At 39.8% G+C, this 25,654-nt stretch overlaps 1 protein-coding gene across 6 annotated transcripts in view; it reads right to left on the minus strand.

Annotated features, from left to right (window-relative positions):
• The window catches only part of DLC1 (DLC1 Rho GTPase activating protein), a 264,648-nt gene that overhangs the window by 10,317 nt on the left and 228,677 nt on the right, over nucleotides 1-25,654 (minus strand). For all 6 annotated transcript variants that reach the window (XM_027676455.1, XM_027676453.1, XM_027676452.1 and 3 more), the window contains 5 exons: nucleotides 15,818-15,889; nucleotides 12,779-12,860; nucleotides 5,552-5,615; nucleotides 1,320-2,746; nucleotides 111-287 (listed from right to left, as the gene is read on the minus strand). In XM_027676455.1, the coding sequence (XP_027532256.1) occupies nucleotides 111-287; nucleotides 1,320-2,746; nucleotides 5,552-5,615; nucleotides 12,779-12,860; nucleotides 15,818-15,889 (1,822 nt within the window). The remainder of the gene's footprint in view (nucleotides 1-110; nucleotides 288-1,319; nucleotides 2,747-5,551; nucleotides 5,616-12,778; nucleotides 12,861-15,817; nucleotides 15,890-25,654) is intronic.

Genomic DNA, 25,654 nt, shown 5'->3' on the forward strand with positions numbered 1-25,654 from the left:
GAAAAAGAGGGATAGAGGGATTCATTGCATCTTTCCAAAAGTTGCTTGGGATAAGCACAACTGTCACGCTCATGTGATAGGCCTCTCTATACACAGCACTGTGTCCTTACCAGCTGAAACCATGCTTGTTGGAAGGCGTGTACTTCTCCAGGAGAGCAGTCAGCTTCAGGAGCGAGTACTTCTGCAGCAGGTTCATCTGTGCCACGGACTGGCAGTTGATCTGCAGTGATGCTGAGCTGAGGCTGGGCCGGTGGGAGCTTTGGAAGCTGTGCCACCTCAGCTTGTGCCTGTGGAGAGGATAGGAGACAAAGCAAGGACAGGTTACTGAAACGTCTCTGCAAGACACGTGCAGGAATTACTGCAAATGTACTGCTGAGCTCCCTGCCCTTGGCAGTCACATTCTTTTTAGATTTCACAGGCATCAGCCGGCAGCGTCTCTGCCTCACCCAGTGATGCAGCATGTGCAGGTGCTTCAGATGGGAATGTGCACACTGAGCTGACCCACAGCTTGGTGCTAGCTACATGGTCTTGCTCTATCAGATATCCTCTAAGAGCTCCAATACCCTTTTCCCAAAGCCCTTTCAGTATTATGGCAGTATTAAGAAAAAATGGTATGAATTTTTAAGACACATCAAATAGGAACTAAGCACTTCTAAAAGTCCCATTAGGTTATACAAGCAGCTGTAGATGACTAAATGACAGCAGAAACCAGGCCCTACATGATTTGCACCACTTTTAAAGGAGAACGGGAAACAAAGCTAGAAAGAATTCAACTCCTTGCTCTACTACAACACAAAATAGAGTCATCCATCCAAAATCGCAGCAGAAACTGGAAGTCATTGGAAATCCCACTGTGCTACAGCAATCAAGAGAAAGTAAACAAGCCTTATTTTCCCTACACATTTAATGCCCTAGCATGCTACTAGAAACAGCCTGCTACTGAAACATTCAATTTTTTGAAACAGTCCAAAAGACAAGGCTTTTACTACATACTGACACAAACCAGACCATACTTACTCTTGGTTCTCCTAGCCAACCTAAAAAGTGATTAATCCTACTTGATGGCCCTCCCTTCCTACACACCATTTCAGTTTGAAGAATTATTGTCCCCCCAAACCACCTCAACATTGCTTTTTCAATGACGACTCAGGCTGAACATACAAACATACAGCTATGAAATGTGGGAATCACAAAGCGTTGCACAAATACTTCCCTTGCCTGTAATTGTTTTGGGAAGCAATGCGAACAGCCTGTGAGTGCTTGAACCTTTAACTGAGTGTGGTGCAGCTACTATAGAGCCACTTGGGTAGTGATCTCACCTGCTGGATCGCGTCAGCGATGCGCCCACCCCAGAGTCCCTCCTGTCCTGGATCCCCGTGGGCTCTTCAGTTTCATTCAGTGAATTCCCTGTACTGTCAAGGTCACTTGGTGTTGTTCGATCATTATCTACATCGAGGTGGATCTGCTTTGGAGAGGAAGGACATGGGGAGATGGAGTCGAGAGCTGAGTCAGAGTCCCCTTCGTCTGAAAACTTCTCTGACCACTGGTTTACTATTCTCTGCATCCCTTTGACATGGTACAGGATGTCATCTAGTTCTGGGAATATGTCTTCATTTTCAAGGTCAGCCAGGTCGCTTGCACTGGAATACAGGATTGATCCTGGCACGTTGTCGTAAATACTCAGGCGGCTGCTCACTGAACTAGAGGAGTTGCGCCTTTTCCCCATGCCTAGCTCTTTGGAGCTGTCGCCACTGTTTTCCCTCCGAAGGGTGAGGCGGCCATGTCCATGGAAACTCCCTGTCCTCCAGTTCACAGACGTGTTGCTTTCTGTCGGGGAGAAGTTGCCGTTGGAGAGTGCTTTGGGAAAAGTGCCGGGCTTGTGATCCTCAGGGATAAAAAACACAGTGTCTTCTGCAAAACTGCCCCGGTTCTTGAAGTTCTGCTCCATCACATCACTGAACGTTGACTGGTTGAAGGGGTCAAAGCCTTCCAGGTACATGCCCACCCTTTTATTGTACGCACTGAGGCTGCGTGTTCGTGTGACAGGACTGGGCGTGCTGACGGCACTGCTTGTCTCAGACTGACTGCTGCTGCTGCTGGTCTGGGTGGAATTGGAGACACTCCTCTTTCGTACCATAGGGAAGCTGATGTGATTGCCATTGAGGGCAGAAATCTCCACGCAGTTAAGCTGTTTCAGTTTATCTTCATTGATACCCTCTTGCAGGATGGGCCCACTAATTATCAGCCCAAGCTTTGAAGGAGCTTTGCTCTTGCCATGGTGAGAACTCTTGATTTTTAGGCTCTCCATTCTCTTGAGCAGGCTCTTTGTTTTGGACTTGGTGTTCTTCTCATTGGCTTTTGTATTGAAGCTGAAGCTATTCAGTTCCCTGGGCGAGGGCAGGTTGCTGAATGAGTCATCATTGGTTACAAAATTGCTCGATGAACAAATGCTCACAACAGAATTTGTCCTGGTAGTAGATGCCTCACTCTGCAGGGTTGGTTGGTGGCTGCTGGTGCTGCTGATGCTCAGAATAGAAGCCACTTCCTGGCGTTCGCTGAGGTCTGTGAGCATGCTCTCCCGGCTTGCTGCATTAGTAAGGTGAGGAGCTTCTGGGGACGGGATATTCAAGTCTGGTTTTGGAGGGAACACATCAAACTCTTCAAGCCTCGACCACCTCTTGCTGTCCCTCTGAAAAGTCCATTTGCCACTTATTGCACAAGGTTCATCTTCATCTGAATCTTCACTCTGCAAAGAAGAAGAATCCTTAAAGTACTGCTTGCAAACTGCTCAAACAGCAAAGGCGGTTGCATTTAAATACAATGTCCACTGAACTGCTTTAAACATGACCTTGTTCTCACTGAATTTAAAGTGAAAACAGTCTTTTACTTCATGGAGAGGAAGATCAGGCCATAAAGCCTACCATGGGAAAAGATAATGTGCTCAAGGCAATATATTTTAACAGTTTTTAAATACAATAGATATACCCTTCAAAAAAGAAACAAACAGCGCAATCTGCTTTAAATTGCTCTTTTCTAAAAACCCTAGTATCCATATACTTTTAATTAATTGGTCACAGTGGATAGCCCACACACCAATGGAAATTCCTGACATGCATAAAATTTTACACTGGAGTCAGTCAGGGGTTGGGGTGCCTCTGGACTCTCTCCAAAGTTTCACTCTGTTGATAGTGGCTATGTGTTTATACTCCTCTTTGCAATTATGAGATGTTTCTCATACATTCTGAATTGTAGTGGCTTAACTCCTTACCCATTAGGGAAGTCTAAACAGCCTCCTCACTGTGACTAATGAGACAGCAAAGGAAGCTCTTGCACTGCAAGAGTGTGACGGCTCCAGGCTCTTACCTGGTCCACTCTTCCTCCCACAGACTATCAGCTAACATTTTAAGAATGTTCTGTGAAGTCTCTACTTCAGTCTCGCTTCAGGCAAACTTTAACACTTGTAGATAGTGAGCAGCAAAAGCTCACTGACAGTATAGCACGTAAATAAATTGTAAATAACATGTTTGATGTATGAGTAATGCTTAGAGTACAATTACACACACATCACTTACGCCTACAATCTTTTCATCTAAATACTGATAGGGAATGATCCTGACATATTTGATCTTCCATGTATCTGGAAAATTTCACATTGGAAGAATAAAACAATGAAGAAATTTTAATGTGACACCATGAAGCCACAAAATAGTCTTTGGTGTTCAAAGTAGAGAACACTAATTGCCACCAAGCTCCTTGAATTTCACTTCATTTGTTTAATTCGCTTTAATTTAAAAACAAACACACATGCAATCCCTGAACTGTAACTATTTGTGTACCAGGAATACAAACATTTTTTCTCTGAAAAACAAGTAAATTATTCATATTTCAAGTATTTTATATATGCATATTTTAGATCCTGATCATATCCTAGTTTTTCTTTTAAATAGAACATTAACTCATGAAAAAAGTGATATACGGTATTTATTTTTTATGACCAAATACACAAGACACAGAGCAAGCATCATTTTCTTTGTTTACCCACTACTACAAACTAATTATGTCCATGACATAAAAAACAAACAAACAAAAAACCCCCCTGCTTTCTTATTTAAAGTTTTCAGGAGGAAAAAAGTCACCTGAAACTGCCAGTGGGTAATAATGATGGTTTGGTGGTGAATGTGGACAATAATGATGGTTTGGTGGTGAATGTGATTTAATTGGAGAAAAAAAAGTGATCCTAATTTGCAAACAAGTCAGTGCAAACATAAAGAAATATATGCTTCTGCCAGCACAATCTTCCCCTAGTGTTAAAGAGCTTTAAAGGCTAAGTATTTATTTAATTGACTCCAACAACAAAAGGGAATAGAATCCAAGTCCATCTGCCAGAACATCAGTGGTAAACAAAAACCCAAGAAGGACTGAAGCAAAAGGTAACACTTAGACTCCGGAAGATCTGAGGTTTGGACCTAAAGTCAGGTCTGGTCTGACCTCTTAACATCAATACTGATCATTCCAGTGTCATAAAGGTTCACGAATGAGAAATCTTCTGGCAGTCATAAATGCCAATCCAGCTGTCTACCCCTACTTTTAAGGAGTTCCTACATATGCAGCCTCAGAGTGTTATCTTCTGGAGCTTGGATGCTGTTCCCAACACACCACAAACAGATAGGGAAAGAGGGGATTAATTCCTGGTAAACAACCTCAGAGCATTTGTATGCATTCTTGTTACGGGTAGGGCAGCATTGTATTGCCTTAGTCATCTTTATCTGCAGTTGTCATATCCCAGGGGATGGTATCAATTACTGATCCCTACTAGGACACACACATAGTTTTAAGACAGCTATTGATTGGTACCTTACTAGCAAAACCCAACAACTCAGCTTTCTGTCAGCACTACCTTACTGAAATTACAGTAGATGCTCTCTTATTTCTCACCATGCTCCACAGGGATCCTGAAGATTCAGCAAACACTTTTAATTCCTGATGAGCTCCTTGGAAACATGCAAACTTTCTAAAAAGGTAGCTGTTCTATTCTGTAAATATATTGGAAAGGAAACAATGTGCCCAATTTTCATTTGCAGGCCAAGCACAGTCTAAATGATCCTGTTTATGTCATAATAAAATAAAATAATACAATTCTAATGTGATGGCAGAGAACCAAAACTGCAGATGACGTCAAAGACGACGTTCTAACATTAAGGTCAGCTCATCGTGGCCATCAAGCCTACTTTTACAATCCTACTTGAGTGCAGGCAATAGGCTACAACACAGACAACTTCACTGGCAGGCAGAGAAGTCCAGTGCCTTTCAGACTGGAAGCAGCATCCTTAGGAAAAGTTTGCTAGACAAATAACCTTTATCCACAGCCAAGTCCTGCAGTTTTCACTCAGTGAGAACACAAAAACAAACATAAGCAGAGTTTTTACTGTGCGTCCTTGCCAGGTTCTACTCAGGTGTTATCCTAAACTGCAGCTAAGCAATCTGCTAGATGGGGTTTTTTTCAGTTTTATTAATGCACAATGCTGTAAGAGAAGATGTTAAATGAACTTACCCTTTTCCTGTGGGGACTAATTTCTAGCTTCATCACTGCACATTTGTTTAAAGTATTTAAGCGCCTGCAAAGAGCAAACGAAACCATATTAAGAGAACACCAGTGTTTTGACACAGGCTATTCCAGTTCAAAGCTTTTGTTAAGGCTGTCCCCAAACTGCTCTGCATACAAATAGCCACAAGGAGAGTTTCAATTAGAGCCCTAATTGTACTTAACTATTAACCCATTACATTTGGCTGTACTCTAACTTCAGAGGGAGGGATGGATGACTGTTTGTCACAATTACCTGAATCAAAGTAAAGAGAAGTTAATGGAAACTTAGACTAAGTTGAGAAGTACATCACATCCCATGAATTGTAATAATTACATTTGTTCTAAATAGCAGACATCTGAACCCTTAAACAACCAACCTTGACAAACTGAAAATAATAGAAAAGGCTTCTTATTCGACACTGTATACATGCGACTGTATTAAAAAATCATGCTGCTTCAACATTGTATTTTCTAAGCTAAAACTTCCCAGAGGAAAACTTATTTTAGACTTATTAGCTGCCTATTTTGGTTTTGAACAATGATTATTTTCAATACAGTCCTGGGACAAGACAACTTGCTGGTTTAAAAAACAAACCACCAAAACATAGACTTAATTTTTCCTTTCTAAATTGTAAGGTTCTTTTATACATAAAAATGTTTTTCCGAGGGACTAAAATTTAAACCAAAATAAATTGCTACAGAGACAACAGTTAACCAGACTCATTGTGAAATGTGATAGCAGTCTGGATGCATATCTTGAAGTACTGTATGAATTCATATAAGGATTCCTCTATTCCTCAATGAGCTAATGATCTGGTACCCCTAAAACAAAAAAAAAAATTATCTTTCTTCTCAACTCTGTCTCAGATGCTCAGTGTGCAGGACTGAGCACAGACAGCTTAAAGCAGAACAAAACTTGGCACTGTTCATCACACAGCTCCATGGCAGGTCAGGCCCAGCTAAGTGCAGGCTGCTGTGGTCTCCTGCCCTTCTCCACACCCTTGCCTTCCCCGAAACTGCACCACTGGGACATGGTTCAGCTAAAACCTGTACTGGTAAAGTGTGGTTAGAGAAATACTGGTGCTACTGCAAGGCAAAGGGCAGAAACAGGCTGGGCACGATGCAGAAGGCAGAAAAGCTGAAGCAGTAGCTTCATGGAAGTGATGGTTTAGTCCTCTGTGTCAATACTTCCACTCATGAGGCTGTACTGTTGGTAGGATGAGGAGACTAACCGAGCTGAAAACTAATATTTTGATATTTGTTGGGGTTGAATTTCCCCCAGGTCAGTCCCCAGAGCTGCGTGAAGAATTGTGTGTGCAGGGAGGAGGCAGAAGAGCAGGGCCTCTCTTTTCCTTCAAATGGACCACAGCTAAATTCAACAGCAGCTTTAAAAAGCCTAATTCATTCCAAAGTAAGTTATGTAATTTTCACATAATAATTCTTTTGAGCAAAGTGTAAAGAAGAGCCTGTATCTGCAGTTTTGAAAAACTAAAACAACAACAAAAAAAGAAATGCTGACTTGCCCTGCTGCTTCAGAGTTTTTTCAGATTCATGAAACTTGTAACTTTAATCTAGAAAATGCGTGCACAGAGGATGAATTACTAGTTTCTTTTCTTTTCCCTCGCCTTTTATGCATGGGATTGGTTGCAGATGGTATTTACACAGGGCTTGATCCTGAAGTCATCAAAGAAAATGGGAAAGCTCCTACTGATGCTTTTGCAGCAGTCATGAAGTGAAAAAGAAAAGGCAGTTTGATCTATAATTAGACCCAGCCACAATACAGCAGAAAAGAAGAGAAATAGGAAGGAATGCCATGGGTCAAATAGTAGGGCAGTAGCAGGTTAGAAAAGTTATCCAGATCTCTCTATTTTCATCTGTGCTCTGACTTTAGAAGGCAAAAGGCTCAGTCTTGCTGGCTGCAGCTGGTGAGTACATGCACCCGCACATGTCCAGTGAATTTCAGAGGAATTGTATTTACAGTGCAGGTGAAGGGTGAATGTCCCATCTATGTGCTACACAACAAAACTGGTTTTTTTTTTTCCAAAAGGCCCTACAGCATCAGAAAGCTGTCTCCCTCTCTTTGCTATAACCACATTCTCCTCTCAAACTCTTGGACCTCAAGACCAGGAAATATTAAACTGGTTTCAGTTCTACATTGTGTAATAATTTACAAATTTCACAGTGTTGCAACCTTTGACTTATGCAGAAAGAAGTTATCACTGAATCCCTGGATCAGGCTTTATCTAGCTCCAGCCTGTCTGACTGCTAATAAAGACAATCTCTGATTTCACAGAGATTACATCCCCAGACTTTCCTCCTATTCAAATAAAACCCCTGAAATAGGTGGAAAAACATAGAGCAAAGACCTCTGTTTCCACAGAGGGTTTTTAAGAAAAAAGATCTCCCAGCACACATCTCACAAAAATTAGTATGAAGGTAAGATAAGGTAACCCCCAATGAGTGAAGTCAAATACAATAGCAGTGATGCAAATGGTCTCTGTTACACATCTGACAGTTTCCAATTTAAAATCTAGATGCTCTGCAGAAATTGCCTCAAGTCTTCAACTTTCATTATATACATCACACATTCTGGTTCAACTTCTGCTCAAATTCAGCAGTGCCCAGGTTCTTGAACTATAAATCACTGAAAATGCAGAGCAAGACGCAAAATTGCCTTCCAAGCACATTAGCGAGTCTGCAAAGCTAAGATTATAGAATTTAGGCATTGCCAGGATGAGATTTACCTATCCAACTGTAATTAACCTTTACAATACTTTTAAAGCATATATTCACAAATTCATTTTCTACAGATCTCATCAAATTGATGCTTTTTAATGAACCACAATTTTCTCTTCTGACTCTGGACCTTCTCCTTTGGTAATTACATTCCCAGGTATAAATTCAACTTATCATTTCCCTACTGACATTCAGCAGGCCTGCCTCATTCTTTAGCTCTGCCTTATTCTGTTCAAACCTGTCTCAATGACACCTTCCTGAAGACAAGATGGGAGATGGAGGGACGGGGCAGGACTGCTGCAGACAGCAGTTAGAGCTGTTTTACCATCTGGATGTCTCAGTCTCAATTTCAACAATGCCTCCTACCCTGGCCACTTTCTAGATGACTGTCTGGATGACAAGATAATATTCTTTCCCATCATTTAGACAAATGCCTTTGAGTCAGCCCTCTCTCTATACAACTTCACATCCAGATGGTATCTCAGTCCCATGGAGCATTCTATCTCCAAGACATCACTTTTCCTCACTCTCCCTGTACTCCTACCCAGGCTTCTTCACCCAGACTCTACAAAACCCTTCCTCCTGAGGGTGACTGATGCAGCAGGGCCTGCCTCTCAATCCCAGACCCCGAGTTGAGACTGGCCCATATCAGCCCTGAGTGGCAATTACACTGGAAGCCTGAACCTGCTGCGCCCAAAACAGAAGGCACTAGAGCTTCTCTCAGAAATTAGTAAATGGTGCATTTTTCCCAGTTTTCTCCTCAGAAATGGCCAAACTAGTGTAGTCTGAACTTCTCTTAAGAAATGCAGCCTGAACAAGACATTCACTACAAAAAACTAAAGTGTGAACAGATAACTTCTAAATTAAAATATGAGCTTATGACGTGAAGTCTTTTTTTTTCACCTAGGTACTTGTCAGTGGTATGTTGGCTATAACCCCAGGTAATTAATTTTGTTCTCATTAACAGGAGAAATTCTCACCCCATGCACCAAGCACGTGGCAGGAATGCAGAATATTAGAGTTATGCATTTTAAATTACAATTTTGAATTTGAGGAATTGTATGATCTATCTCTAAAGATTAAAATATTTTCTTGATGAACTTAAACTTGTAATTCTCTCTTATAGGGCAAATTCCAGCTCCATCATACCTGTAACTAACTGATGATACAAGGGCTTTCTTGTCTCACTGGACAGCCTCTACGTTGGCTCCTGGGGTTCATCTGCATGTTCTAACCTGCAAAGGAGGCCAACTCTCCACAAACCAAATGATATGAGCAGTGAATGCTGCTCATGCAAATACATTACAATTGATTTCTTGGGTGAGAAGTCCTGATGACAAAAGACTTAAGAAACCTCTTGCGTATATACGTGGCAGTTTTCTAGCTATGCATAAGGAGATTAAAGAGGATTTCCATCATGGTTTGCTATGTATTTTGTATTTAGCAACAACTTCTAGGATAGAAGCATGTTTCAGTACTTAGTTTCATCAGCATATGAAGCAGCCAGTTATCCTTCAGAGAAAAATTCCCAGTCATTAATCTACATAAAGTCTTATGAAACCAAGGCCAGCAGTGGTTTGCACAGTCACTACAGGAAACATCCTAGAAACTTAAAATAGGGTCATCACTCTTACGTTTTTAACCCTACATTTCATCGTAAGATCACTAAATGACATTTCTTAACCATCTGTCTTCTACTGTTACAGAGTGCCATATGCTATTTCTTTAATTCAAGTCTCAAGCTGCTTTTCACTTGAAATTCTTCCATAAAAAAACTTAATGGGGTGGATATTGATACTGTTTCCATTTAGAAAGGAATCTGGCAAAACATTTACTAATAAGCTGGTTTTAAAGTTACGTTAATTTTCTTACTTACGTTAATAAGATTATGAAATAATAATTAACAATACTATTCAGATGTAAACTATCATCTAAAATGCTTCAAACTTAAAAAAGAAATCCCTGTCATTGTGATTTCTATAGTCTTTTTAAAACAGTTTTTTCACATACAGTAATCAGAACAAGGTAATTAGAACTGCTGGCAGAACACTGTTATACAGAAAAGCAGATTTTCAGCACAGACCACTTACTATTTTGTTACCATCCACTCAGTACAGTGCTCACCTAGGTCTGTGCCGAAAGTGCAAATAACTCCCAAACTATTCTGATTTTCAGTCAAGAAACAGTGATAGACCTAAGGTTGTGAAACAGTTCTTTTACTGAGTAAACCCTTTACTGTTTACACACTGACCATAGCATGAGTCAAAATAAACCCAGGCTGCAGGCAGAAAGACAGCATTCCAAAGTATGTGCTTCCCCATGTTTTTTAATGAGCTTTGCAAAATTAAACAAGGAGGTGTGGAAAAAAAAAGTCTAAAGGTGGAAATGTGGTAATGTACTGCTTTTGTCTAACACAAATGGTAAAGGGCCACATTCAGACATCTGAGATGATTAACTGAATTGCTTCAGTTTCATTTTGAGGTGGGAATCTCAATGTTTCTGGAGAAACTTTAGTGTCAGTTTTAAAGCTACTTTGTAAAAGATAACTGATGTATAAGCCACAGGCTTCAGAATGACACAGTTCAGCCTTTAAAATCTTTTGTCTCAAGCTACAGTGGTAGCTTGTCTCAAGACTGGTGGTTTCTTATGCATATTACACAGAAAACAATTTGAAGATGAAAGTGGTTCTTTTACAATTAGCAGCCTTATTACAGACCTTCTATGTTCACAAAACAACATATACACATATAATTTTGGTTTTCTCACCCTTCTTAGAAGACTTGCAATGTAGACTTCCATTGGACACAGATCTTTTTACTGTCCTCTATGTTCAGAAAAAGTGCTAGCTGCTTTTATGCATCACACTAGCAGCAAGTCTCATAGAGATATGAGGGCACATTGTCACTTTCACCAGTGAGAAACAATCTACTACCTTTTTTCCCCATATAGTTGAATAATCCCAGGTTAAGAAGTATTCTTGCAGGTGAGCAACAAATCCAAAATACTCTGGTTTCACTGGTTTTTGTTTTCCTGACAAGGGAAGACCACACTTCTGAGAACTAGCATTTATTCACATTGCTCTACTTTCTGTTCAATGACTTCACAAGTTCCAGGACACACAAATAAGCAGACCAATGCATCACATTTAAACATCAATGGAATAGGTATCCCACACTTGAGCATGGCACATATTGAGTGTGAATTTAACATTAAAGAGATTTTTCCCCTCCTAATGACTGGACAACAAATCTGTTTTCTTAGTCTGAAAATCCTGTAAATATTTCTGAGGAACTCTAAATTCCAGTTCCTCTCTTTCCCTTCCAAGTATGGCAGTGATGGCATGAGAACGCTATAAACTTAAAGCTTTCTTAAAAGGATTTTGTCATTCATTAGAATTACTGACGTTTAGAGTTGCAGACAACATGCACGCAGTATCCAAAAGCATTCATTTTGCAAGCAGTTTGGAAAGCTGCCATACTGAAGGACAGAGGCATAAACCTGCACTTATTTCTAGGTAATAGGAGACATGAGAAGTTGAAGCTTTTTTTTTTTCCCATTTAAGATTGCAGACTCTCTCTACAGAAGATAACTGATGGATGGGTTAATGTTAGATGATGTCAGATGAGGACATTGTAATTACTTTTACGACAAAACTAGTAATGCTGAGGCTGTGGTTCTGTAAAAAACATCCTGCCACACACCAGCAAGTCTTGCTCCCCCTTTTTCTCTACCCATCCCTTCTGCCCCTGCAGCTGGCTGTGGGGTCCTGCCCCATCCTTCACACCTCCTCTGAAGTTTATTATACCTTTCCACTGATTTAACTTACTAACCCAGCAAAGGACTATCAAGACGCTTCTTGTGGGGTGAACAAGCCTGTGGAAGGAGCCCATAAACAACAAGGATAAGTTAATGGGAGGCTAAGGGCAGGTCAGTCTTTGCAGTAGTGATAAATTATTAGATTGGCTTACATTACCACTTTCAGCCACACCCACATAATACAAGGTGATGCACTGAAGCCAGCATGAGGGTTTGTATACATAGAATATTGTTTGTATACACGGCTGCTCACCAAGGTAAGAAAGGAGTGTGCACCAGCATCGCTTTGCTAATACTGCTTCCAAAACCCAATTCCTGTGTGGGAATGGGTGCTGCAGTTGTATGTGCAGATGGCTATAGCCAGCACAGTTCTGCTTTCACATGCCTAACTAGTTTGCGAATTAGAAGCAAACAAAGAAGAATAATAAAAAATATGCCTATGAAATCCCTGTCATGAAGACTCTGGTCACTCTCCTTCTAACTTTCTTTTAAGTAAGATTCCCAAACATTACTTAGCCCAATATATTATTCTCAAGAAAACCACATACTTTTGTATGCTTTTTTATTGTGCTTTTTCTAGGTACTTTCTATTACACAGGAAGGGTTTTGTTTCAAAATGCAGTGTGATTTTTATTCACCTACCTGCATAATGCCTCAATAGCATCTCTGTCCAGAAAGTCATGCTCTCGCTTGACGAGAGCGATGTCAATTGGAAAAAGGAGATCTGTAGGAAAAGAGAGAGATGGAAACAAAATGACACTTTTTCCTAGTGGTATGTTATTTCAAACAACCAGCTGCCTCCAGCTGAGATCATCAAAATGCCAATGATTGGCACTTCTTAGGTAAACACATGCTATCACGTCAAATGCCAGAGGTGCTTCCTTTTCACGTACACATTTTTGACAAGATTTGGTAACTGAAAGTTCATATGCAGAATGGAGGAAAAATGAGCAAAGCAGAGATGAAACAGCGGGAGGGAAAGAGGCAAACACAAGCTTCAAACATAAGTGTAATCTAACTCAGGTTAGCTTTATTTAAAATAAATATGCAATCTCCATCAAAGTACTAATATCTCATATTAAAGCAAAAGGTCAGTAAATGCTAAAACTCTGTGAAAGAATGAAAAAAACTCAACCCTAATCTCCTTGGCCGTTAATCAAGCTATTTAAAAGTTTCACACTGTTACAACATTAATGAGATAAGGACTGAAATGAAAGCAAGCCAAGCAGCGTGGAGCCCATACTACCTCCTTTCCTTAGAAGATTATTTAGGTAAACAACTAGGAGAGTGAGGAGGACGAAACAAGGTTGGCAGAGAGCTGAAAATTTACTACAGCTCTGAAGCAGCAACCACATATATATTATTTACTGTCCTCCACAGATTCCTGACTGTCATATGGGTCCTGATCTGGCATTCCTTGCACAGCCAAAACTCCCACCCAAAGTCTCTGGTTGTTCAGGGTACACAGAAATACAAGGCCAGTCTATGAATATACTGTTGCAGTTGCACATAATTTTTAATTTCTAGAGACTGGGAAAGAAGGAGTTGGAATGATTATAAGAATAAGACTGATGTTAATTTCTAGAAAGGTATTTTCTATACCAACATAAAATATCTCAAATGAATTTATATGTCCTGATTTTCACAGAATGGTTTGGGTTGGAAGAGACCTTAAAGTTCATCTAGTTCCAAGCCCCCTGCTATGGACAGGGACACCTTCCACTAGACCAGGTTGTTCGAAGACCTGTCCAACCTGGCCTTGAAGACTTCCAGGGCTGGAATATCCGCAGCTTCCACAACTGCCTCAGGAATAAACAAATTATGAAATAATCTGCAAAATGCAAGGAATTCTGTCTTTTCTACAGAAAACTGCAGTCTTAGCAAAGCAACTGGCAAAGGTTCACCAATTAATCTCCATTTTAAATATGCTCTGTGTGGGAGCACCCTATATAAGCAACTTCTCAGAACTGTTGTACTATACCCAATTGATTCATAGGTTTCCCCTTCACTATTTTATGTCAAAAGTGCAAGTAAAGAGGGTGAGTGCATTCAACTGGTATTTTTCAGCAGTGCTAATGTAAGTTTTTGCACTGAGAAAGTCAGTATCTTAGAAAGCCCACAGGAAAACACGTGGGAGAACTTAAGTGAGAGAGGTGACTTGGAAGAATTTCATAGTCTGCACAAGTCTTAATCCATGCTGTTGCTGGTTTTGTTGTTGCTGCTTGCAAAGGACAATGGTATATTGTTTTCATGTAAGGACAGCTGTCTTTTCAATGGGTATGGCTGGCCTTGCTCTCACCTCTTCTCTCTCACTTCTGTGATCCTTTTGATGTTAGACAGGACATGGTCATATGTTAGAAACTTCATATAAGTTTTGAATCTCTAGGTAGAGCAATGGTAACCGTAGGTTACCACATATTTTCTGAATGCAAGTAATTTGTTACAGGATTTACAGCTCAGGATAATAAGAAACCCACAAGCCCCCGTATTCACCTGAGAGTTTTGTTCCCAGCTATAACAAAGAGTGGAAGTACACTTCCAGCTCTGCATCCCAATAAAATCTTTGCACCTTCATTAGCACAACAAAAAAAAAAAAAAAAAAAAAGAAGAAGAAGGAAATTTAATTTCTGAAGAGGTGAAGAAAAGTTTTGCCAAGTACTGCTTTTGAAAGTGCTATTATCATCTCATATTGCCAATGCAGCTGCAAATCAAAGCTCAACAAGATCATTTTTCAAGAAAGTCAGCTCAGCATTTGCTGTAATTTTCAACAGTTATTCACTGTAAATAATGAACTTTCTATGCTCATTCTTAAAAGTAGCAGCTGGAGTTTATTTTGTAAAAATGAAGAGGCAGTTAAGAGAGCATAATAATTTCACTACAATGCAAGTAATTTTAAATGGTGTGGGAGGCAAATTCTGAAAAATAGTATACATATATAAAAAGGATGTTACACTTTAAAACAAGCTTCCATATGTTACTCTGCATCAGAGTGTGAGAACTGTATGCCAAAACTGCAAATTCCTAGTAGGTTAGAGAGGCAATGAAGACAACAGTTTTAATTGAGCAGACATGCAAAGTGAATCCATCCTACAGGACAAGTGACTGCAGAAGGCAGCAGTCTCTTTGAGGAGCTGCACATCTGTGCAACAGCAGCTTGTATGTTCTTTTTCACTTCACAGTGAGCCTATGTCTAACACCAAAGCAAATTGTTCTGGAAAAAAACAAAGGACTTGGGAATCATGAGGCATACAGATGCACCCACGCATACACAGAATCTCCTATCACTGCTCCATGAGGAGAGTTGGCCAGCGGAGCTGGACACAGCTTTTGTATTTCTCCAAGACTGGTCTTGGAGCAGTGGATGACTACATTCATTTGTGTTTTAACTAGAGGGAGTGTACCACTGTGCTTACCTTTACATTTGTTCTATGAGGGCATTTGGAAGATTCAGACTGAATCGGAAACCTGGAACAAATTTAAAACTCCAAGAGTGCTTCAGTGTCTCATTAGGTTTGGTACATCTATGCATGTGGTGGGTAGCAGAGAGCAGCCCAGTCCCTATAAGTCATCTTATGTATTGGCACTTCAGTTGTGCCCCTGAACCTCATTTATTGGTGAATCTTACGTCTTACTGTCCAAAAGTTGCCAGGGGACGGTTGACTTGCAAGCTCAGATGCCTACCTTCATAAAGCTGCGCATACTGCGGGAACCCAGCAGCCCGCAGCCAGTCACAAGCTTCCTTGGCCTCGATTTCTGGAAGACAACAGAAATAAGACACCTTCTGATTAGTCATCTGCAGAGCAAAAACTTCCTCTCCACCACTTCTACTATTCCTGTTACAAAATAAGCACAACAGTATCCAGAAACTTTGAACAGAGACACAGGTTTGCTTATCTCAGTTTGCTTTTCTTACCATCAAACATATCTTGGATTCTGGAAAGTCACTAGTTTTCAGCAGTCATTTATCAACAGCTCATCATTTTAATAGTTAGAGAAACAGGCACAAATGAAAACTGCAACAGTTATGGATCGTTCCATACGGGTTTTGCTTACATTAGAGAAACCAGCACTGTAGCCAATACGAGCCGCATTTGTTCAGCAAATCTTATGATCCTCTTGGCACAAGTACTTTGTCTTGATAGAAATTCCTAGTAGAGCTTGCAATTCTGTGCACTTTAACACCTTGTAGATAGTACTGACAGACTCAAACCCAAGAACAACTGACACACTGTACTGCAGATCACTCAAGCACATATCTACTACCCAACAAGAACCTAGTTTCACTGGAGGTCTTCAAGGCATTTATGAGTTACTTGGTATATTACAGGAAACTTTCCCTCACACTGCCCAAAACAGCATGCCGCAGAATGAAATTATTCACATACATATACATGACACTGAAAGAAAGGAAACATTCTGAACATGGGTTATATTAGTCTTTGAATAAATTACACATAAATTCATTTGTTACCTACTACAAATAGCAATAAAGAATATGTTATCCTATTAGCTCAAACTAGGAAAATATAAAAGGTATTTAGGGTATTCTCGAAGTGCTGAAGAAATGGATTGGACTAATTTTGCTCTAAAAATTCAAGGAAGTTCTACTGGGAATTTAGCTCCCTGCTTAGAACTGATCAAACAGACAATGAGCAATCAGAAGCTATTAAAGTTTGTCTGGCTTTGATTATATTCACTGTTCTTGATGGACCAGAAAAAACCCCTTCATTATGTACAACTCAGTACACAATTTTGCCACCTACTTGGAGAAGATATATAGCTACCTGCTGGAGAAACCACGTGCAAAGAGTTTGCTTAGAATTGCTCAGAATACAGGTTACTACATACAGGGCACTGAAGAGCCAAACACAAATTAAGTAATATATCTCAAGATTTTGTCATGCTATAAAATATTCCCAGTGAGATATAGGTACACAAAACTGGATGAAATGACAGGCAACTTTTAGCATCTCCAAAATGATGGCAATCCCCTTCTAATTTTACAAATTGCTACAACAGTGTTAAAATATTTGTGCTTTGCCAGACTACTTTGCTAAAACACATATCCAAACCAAGGGGTTAAAGTAAGCCAAAACACAACATCCCAGATAAATAAACATCTAAAAATCCACTCTTGTTGAAGTCAGGACAAGCACACATTTGTGCAACTTCTATTTGCTTCACCTTTGAGTTATGGGACCACATGAGAACAAGCACGTACAGACATATTGACTTAGCTACTGATTAAGGAAAGGCATTCTTCAGTTCCAGTTGCAAGCAATTGTAAAGTTTTGCTTAAAGTAGTATTTTAATTTCATTACCCTAAGAAAACACATTGGAAGTTTAATAAAGAAGATAAAAAAATCTAAAATATCTCTAAAACTTGTACTACTAAAGCAAGAACAAACAACATGATAATAATATCTCAGAAGCAACTAAAGTAGCAAAGCAAAAAATCTGCAATAAATTTTTAAGAGTACTTAAGAAAAAATGCAATATCTTATAGGTCACATCCTGCAGAAGTGGACTGAATGACAATTTTACTCGATTTAAAACTAGAAAGAAAAATTATCCCAAATAACTAGAATTTACCTAAAAGTGCAAGTAGATGCCTGTAGTGCAATTGAAAAAAGCATTGGATTCCTTACTACTACAGGGGCTCTTCAATGTGTTTAAATATTTGTTCACAGGTCTTTTACTGAGCACCCCAGGTGTATGACCTATAAAATATTTCTGGAGCTAGAAAATTACGAATATGCATTTATCAACTTTTTTAACATTCTCTTTAGAAGCTTTGTATATCTTTTCTGCAGATACATACGCAAGTTATGTGGAAGTTACATTTTATGGGCACCCAGGTGTCAGGTGCTTCTGGGATTTTTAGAGCATATTTGCCTTCAAAATACCTTTGAGAATCTCCCAAGAAGTCTACCTAGGCAATGAAACACCAGGGTTTTTCCTATTTGGCCACAAGAATTCCAGAGAATAATAAAACACACTGGACCTGTTCATCAATTAGGCTAGGTAAATGCCTAGGGCTGGGTACAAGACAGCACCAAGGGTTTAAAAGCCATATTTGCCCCATTTTCATAGCCAGGGCTCTAGCCCCTGGGTCCTGTTGCAAGTCCTTGGAAGGCTGAGGGGTTTGGAGTATTGTCTTGAACAAGGAGCCAAGGAGTCCCCTGAAGTCAGGGCTCTCTCTGTGTCATCTCCATCCACACAAAGTATGTGTAAGAGAGAGACATGACAGGGGTGACAGAGTGGAGATGGGATGTAAAAGAGTAGTTCCTTCATTCAACTCCAGTTGGCTAAACTCAGGATTGCTCCTAGACTGTACCTGTGCAGTGTGGCCAGACACACAGAAAAGTAATTTTTCAACCCAGCCTCTCCATTTCAACCTTGCTGGCTACTGATGAGCCAGAGTATGAACAAAACTGTGTATGTATGTGAAATTCAGGCAGATCAAAATATAGCCAGAGTGAGAATCAAGCCCAGGGTGTGCTGAATAGGCTGCACTGAAAGCCATGTACACTGAACAAGCTTCCTCACATAAGGGATACAAATTTAAACAGCTGAGAGCTTGTATAGGTAAAAAGTTAATTACTGCAACTTAACTGGAACCTGCCTCTGAGAATAAAATACATCGGTTAAATCTGAGGTTCTGGTCAAAGCACTTAAACTACCTTAGAGGAAGAAGCTCATTCCTACAATTTCCAGATACCAGTTTCCAGCTCAGGAGCATTCGCCCTGAAACTCATGGTTTGCTAGTTGCCACAGTTTCGTATCCAGGTGGACATGAAAATATGTGCAAGTCTTTGTCATCCTAACCAATGGCAATCAAGATAATAAGGGACAAAAGAGAGAACAGACCTTCCAAAATCAGATTTTTCAGCTCTTTCTAAAAGGTTTTAGAAGGGTCAGAGCATCAAGAAACCTTTGTTCAGTCTCTCAGGGGACCTAGGTTATAGATCATTATCTGAGCTATGAAGTCACTGTCAAGCACAGGATCTGCCTGGTTGGGGCCAGCTGATAGCCAGGAGGAGGAGAGGGAGCTTACAGAGGAACTCTACACTGCTTTCCAACCCATTTTCATGAAGCCCTACGTCAGCTCCAATAATCTGCCACAATATGCAAAGCAATTTCCAATGAAGGCCTGGCAGCTGAACTGATACAAGTTGCTGCAGGCAAAGGACTAGTCTCACTCCCTCCTTCCCACTCCATTCCTGCAGTGCCACTTCCTTTCTAAATCAAACATCCTTGCCAGTTAAAACCTTTACAATAAACTACAATTCGGTATACATTCCAAGCAAGAAATGTATGTGCAGCTTTTCAGATGTGCATCCTGTGCCCTCCCCCAGCAGCAGGAGGTTCTGGTACAAAGAACCACTGGCAAGAAAGAAATTGTGCTATTATTTTTAAATGTTCTGATACACAAAAAAATCTCTTAGAAAGTAAAACAAAACAAACAAAAAACCCCCCCACCTAAACCCCCCAAAACCCAAAAAGGAGTACAATGAAGTCTTTATTCTTGCTGTCGTTTAAGCAAACAGCAAGCAAATGTGTTAAAGAGGAAACAGGAAATTTTTATTGGAAACAGCTTTATTTGTTAGTCCATTTCACAAAGCAAGCCTCCATGCTCAAATCAAGGGTAGGAGTTCCTTTTGTGTATGGTTGGGAACCAATAGTGCTTATTTACCCACTTCCAGGGGGATTAGGAGGACCCAGCTCTCCCCAGACTAGGAAGTGAAAATGGAAAAGTCTAACTTGCTTTTTGTTAAACTTTGGTTAATCCTGGTTTCTGGCCCTGCAAGTTTGCAAGTTTAAACCTTCAGAGCAAAAATATCTCAATTCACACCTTGTTTTACACTGCAGTTGCAGAAGGGATAGCTCTAAGATGTCTGTAGTCTTTTGTTTGATGATACCTTTCCTCCCATAGAAAATAAAAACCACACAGTGTGATGCTGCAATAATTTTCTTTCAGAAAAAATGTCATCATAGCAGTGCAGTTAGGAACAGCAACATCATTTACTTTCATTCTTCCTTTCTTTTTGCTTCCATGAAATAACATGCAATTTAAGCACTAGCTCTCTCGGGGGCTTCAGGACAAGGTGAAAAACAGATGTATCTTTGTACAGTCATGCATTGACTTAATTTTCACCTAAGTGCTAAACATCTTACGAACAGTTCCAAGCAGATGGTTTCCTCTTGCCTCAACTCAGACACCTTTACAACCATATTAGCACCTCCACACATCAGTCCTACTCATCTCACCTTTTGGCTCTGTTAAGAGAGAGCAGATTGTAAAAATCTGTAGTGACACTGGTCAAACCTACGCTGTCAAAATAAAATTTCAGAAAAAAATGGGCTTCACTTCTGAAGTTTCACTGCAACGTCACACAAAACAACTGGTTTGCTTGCATTTCTTAATTTCATCTTGGACTTGATTTTAAACCAAGTTATTCTAGTTGAAATTCATTATTTGACTTTTCTTTCAGAATAGAGAAAAAAATTATAAAAATTGAATACAAAATCATCTTCCTGAATTAGCTTGCGGGACAGTCTCTCCCATGCAGTGCAGAGAATATCATTTCAGATCATGAATGCTGGAGATGAACACACTTGCTCTTTATTTTAGTGCCTAAAACTCCATAAACTATCTGCACGTTTTCTAAGGAATAGAGGAGCACATGGAGCACATAGAGCAAAAAAATTTCTTCCCCATCCAGGACTGATACTCCAGTTTAATGGCTGCAAAAGGGCTTGCATGCTCAGAAGCTCATCCTCTTTTTCCGTCTGTATCAGAAATTACCTCTCCCTACATATCAAGTCCCTCTGAAATTTCTGGTGGTTTGCAAAATTTGTTTTCCACTCCAAAACACTGTCTTGAGCTACTGGGGAGCTTGAGATCATTCAGGATCATATTTTTTAAGACCAGCTGTGGTATATATGAGAAATACTCTTCTCTGGATAGAATTCCCCCATCCAAGTACAAGCAATCATTCTTCCTAGTGTCGAATTGCATCCCTGTCATGTGAATTGCAGTCCCAACACCAGACCTGATCACACTATACAACCACTCAGCCTATAGATACATGAACATGGATGTGAAATCTGAGACAAACTGGGGAAATAACTGCACTGTGGCAGCTGTCTACAAATGAGCAGGCCAAGCACTGAAAATGATAAATCAGTTTTGTGTAACGCCATATGCCTGCAGCCCTTTAAAGCTGGGACAGTATGACTGACTTCCTAAGAGTTAGCCTGCTAAGTGTCCATGGCCTCAGATGGTTTTCACTTTGAAGATATGCAACTGTTGCTTGAAAATAATTAAATTCCTTTTCATAAGTCTGTTTTTTCTCAAACTTACATCATTAAATATTCCTTAGGCAGTGTCATTAACTTTGTGCTCTGCACCTTTCAAGAAAGCAGCACATAACAAGGACTAAAGAAAGCAAAAATGTAGTTAGGGAAGAACTGCATTTTATAAGGATAATGCTCTCAAACACTGAAACTTGGGAAGCTTGTCAATAAATGTTCAACCACTAAAAGCTAGAGCATTCTGAAAATCCCATAAAAAGCTCTTGCCAAATTTCTAACTCATTTGAAATTTCTCCTAATTGTAAGAGAATAACCTAATCTTATACAACTGTTCTAAAATAATAGTCTGACACATTCAGCCCATGAAAGATGTATTTCTAGAAGAACCAGTGAGATCAAGGGAATATGAAGTATAGCTTTTGAGCTGATTACAAGCTTGCAGGTTTTGAAATGAAAGCTAACAACCTTCCCAAGAAAGTCACTTTCCTCCTTTCACCTTCAAAGTGCAAGTTACATTCTGCAACACTAGCTGCCTTTTTCGATGTGCTCCTGTATTTCACTGTGCTTCAATTTGCCTGGTACGGTCACACAAAACACGCTGGGATCTCCACTTATCACTGCCTGTCTCAACAATCGATTCAAGTCAATATGGATGCAAGTGCAATTTTAAGGAAATCTTTCTTACTAAAAATTTTTGTGGAGGTGGGAGGAGGGGAACCCACAAGCTCTTGAAGGAAACCATACACAACACCAAATACATATACTGCTTTCTAGTAATAAAAACCCTATAAATAGGTGGTGGTGATCAATGTTACTCAGATATTTCTCAACTACATGATGAAAAAAATACTCTCCTAGTGTTCCTGCTGGCTTTGGGTTGAACATGGGACTTGCTTTTTCAAGTTACTGAGCCTTGCAGCAAGACAGTAACTACGCCGCTGATGTTATGTATAAACCACAGGACATTGGGAGAAGAAATAGAGTATGTTTGGAATTTGTGTGGGAAGAGATGAAGAAGAAGTAAGGAAACACATGTTTAAGGTCATATATTGATGTGTTCTCTAAAAAAAAAAGCAGGAAGTTTGAACCCCTTTGTTGTTGTTGTCGTTGTTGTTGTCAGCGGAGGTTTTGGAGAGAGCAAATGGAGATTTAAGTTTGTTTATTCCCTTATTGATGAAAGCTAAATAAAATAAAAATTAAAAAAAAAGTGACCAGTTTCCAAAATATCTGCATAGGTGTATGTTGTCTGTATGTAATTTCCTTCCCTACCAATTATACCAGATTACAGAATATAGTAGTTTTAATTGCTCACCAATGCTCTTGGCTAAAACATGAAACACAATACTGCTTTTGCGGGCGAAAATCTAATTGTTAAACTTGAACCTCCTGTTCATAGTCTCCAGCATATCAAAATCACTACAAAGTTTTTCAGCTTAAAACTTAAAAAAAGAAACAGCATTTGTTCAAAATATTTAAAATGTTCAGGGATTGAGCCAACACTCCTTGAAATCAATGGTAACCTCCCTATATTTCAGAGGACTTAAGTAGAACTTTCCCAACATGAATCCATGGGTCTCTAAAACCCACCAACACTCTTTTCAGGAATAAATAGGGTCAGTTTCACAGTTCTCATTATTTTTAGCATGAGGAGAAGTCCAGGTTTTCATCAGAGCACATGGAAGGACAGTGCCCTTGGCAGGAGGACAGAGGGCACAACCATCACCCCCAGAGCACACCCTGGCTGGCAAGAGGTCCTCTCCTCCCCTCTGTCAAGAGGACCTGGAGCAACTGATGTGCTCTGAAAAGCTAAATCAACATCATTTCAGGATCTAATACAGGGTTACTGGAATAAAGGATATTCCCCATCTCTCTGTCAAGCATCTTCTAGGACACAAAAGAATCATCACAACTCCTGGTTTATACTATAAACCAAGTTTATTATTTACTCCTAAATTGTTTTTTTTCCAATTTTGAGCATATACAGGAGAATTAAGAAAGTAATTTAAAAAATAGTGTGATCTAAAGTTAAAAACTAACTTTGTTTAATCAGAAAACTAAAGCTTCATGTAGTTGTTTTCCTGACAAATAACTCTTTTTATAGATTAAAGATAGTCTTCTCCCATTTGTTTTTAAGAAGGTTCACAGATGAAGAGGAACAAGATGTCAAGTGACTTAAAAACCCTTAAGAAATAATTGGGCACGTGGGTTATTTATCTGGCCTGATTAACACAGGGTGGTCTTGGAGGAGGATTATTTGGGGTAGAGAAAGCAGTTAGCCAAATCCTCTGATGGAGGTCATGTTGACAGATTCCAGAGTGAGAAACGAATCCTCCTACAAAGACTGTGAAACAGAAGATGACTTTAACCTTTTCTTCTCTCAGAAATAACTTGGCTAATATGACCTTTGAGAACACACTGAAGGGCAAACATTAACCATTGCTACTCCCAAGCCCAGCATTAATATCCTCCCATTGCACCCTGCCTTCAAGTTAGTAAACTTGCACACTGTATGTACGCAAAGCTCAACACAAAGGCTCATAGAGCTCTGGAGGGAGGCAAAAGTGAGTAGGCCCAGCATGACAGATACTTCATAAAAAAAGGCACAAAATGTGGGTTACCTGTTCAGATCTAGGAAATAACAGTGGTATAAGAACTGATCTGAACTGTCTCAATGGTTCATACAAAAGAAAATAGATTTTCTACAGACAGTAGAGGCTTCTTCAAGCTTGTGAAGCCTCAACCTCAAAACCATCCACACATGCACGTAGGAACAACTGTATGGAAGAATGCCTACCTTCACCTTATAACCATTTATAGCCAACCTCATCGATGACCCAGTCCCAAACTGCATCCTGTATGGATGATACAACTCTAGATACAAAATACCAGTGGCAGTGAAACAGCCCAGCATACAGCTGCTTGCATCCCAGACTAATGCCTCCTTCCCTAATGTGCAATGAAAGATATAAACATGGATTTTCCCAAAGCACAGATTACTATGAACTTCCTGTTTCCAGATATTACAGGCAGTTACAGTATTCTGTCTGTGATATTCCATACTTGAAAATGCTTTTTTCAGTACGTGATCTAATGGTCACACCTTGTATGTATGGAAGAAGAAGGGAAGTCAGAACACATAATGAAGCTTCACACAGGAAAGTTTCTTGTATCTTATATGCACAGGAAATCTGTTCTCAGAGACGCCCACGGAGAACAGAAGGAAGGGTGGCCAGCAGAACATCCAGTTCTGTGGGTCCACAGGGTCACAGAGAGAACATCCCCAAAATGCAAAAATGCAGGGGGTGTGTGTGTATTTTTCTTGATCCTGAATCTTCAGTAAATTACAAGAATAGCTCTGAGAAGGTCAAACTGTCCACCACTGGCTTCAGCAAACGCCTTTCATGCATCTTCTCAGAAATTATTCTTAGCACAGACTACTCCATTTGAATGGAGAGATTTAGACAAATGTAAAACAGATATATTTAAACCTAAATCTAAGGAATTCTGCACCATTTTGAACTTTTTAAAAACTCCCAGAAATAAGTGAGCCATCATATTGTGTCTTCATTAGAAGAGAGACCAGGTAACATCTTTTCCTGATCCTGTCTCATCTAGCACAGTCCTTCCCAAGGGAATCAAATGCTAGACAATATTTGAAATAATACTTGTCCTAACAAATAAAAATGCTTACCATACTCTTCTAAAGACACCAGAATACTTCAGAATGGTATGAGTATTACCTGTAACTTTCAGATAAGGAAACTCAGTGAATTAAAGCTAGCTGGTTAAGTCATTCTTGACTCTATTTTGCTTTTGCCAGTTATGTCAACACTACACTGTACTAGCAGACCTACTGATTTCAAAGGTATGCTATGCGGGACAGGGTAGCACTGTCAGCAAGGATGGCAGAATAAGTGTCCAGTGAAAAGAACCAGAAAGTTCCAATCACAGGCCAGTCCTGTACCCCTTTCATGAGACTTGCTCATCACTGCTGGAAGACAGAATTTGTTTTTTCCTTAAAACAGGAGAAGGGGTGAAAATAGAAGAGAAAATAAAAAAGGGAGGGAAAAAAAGAAAAAAACTTCGCAGAACATTTGGAAATCAAATACACTCAAGATAAATCTGATACCCTGCACCAGACAGAATTACTGATCACTTAAATACAAGCAAGAAATGTAACTGGAATTGCTGAAATTGCCA

The sequence above is a fragment of the Neopelma chrysocephalum genome, unplaced genomic scaffold, assembly GCF_003984885.1.
Source record: "Neopelma chrysocephalum unplaced genomic scaffold, ASM398488v2 Primary Assembly neopelma1_42, whole genome shotgun sequence".
NCBI classification, from domain to species: domain Eukaryota; kingdom Metazoa; phylum Chordata; class Aves; order Passeriformes; family Pipridae; genus Neopelma; species Neopelma chrysocephalum.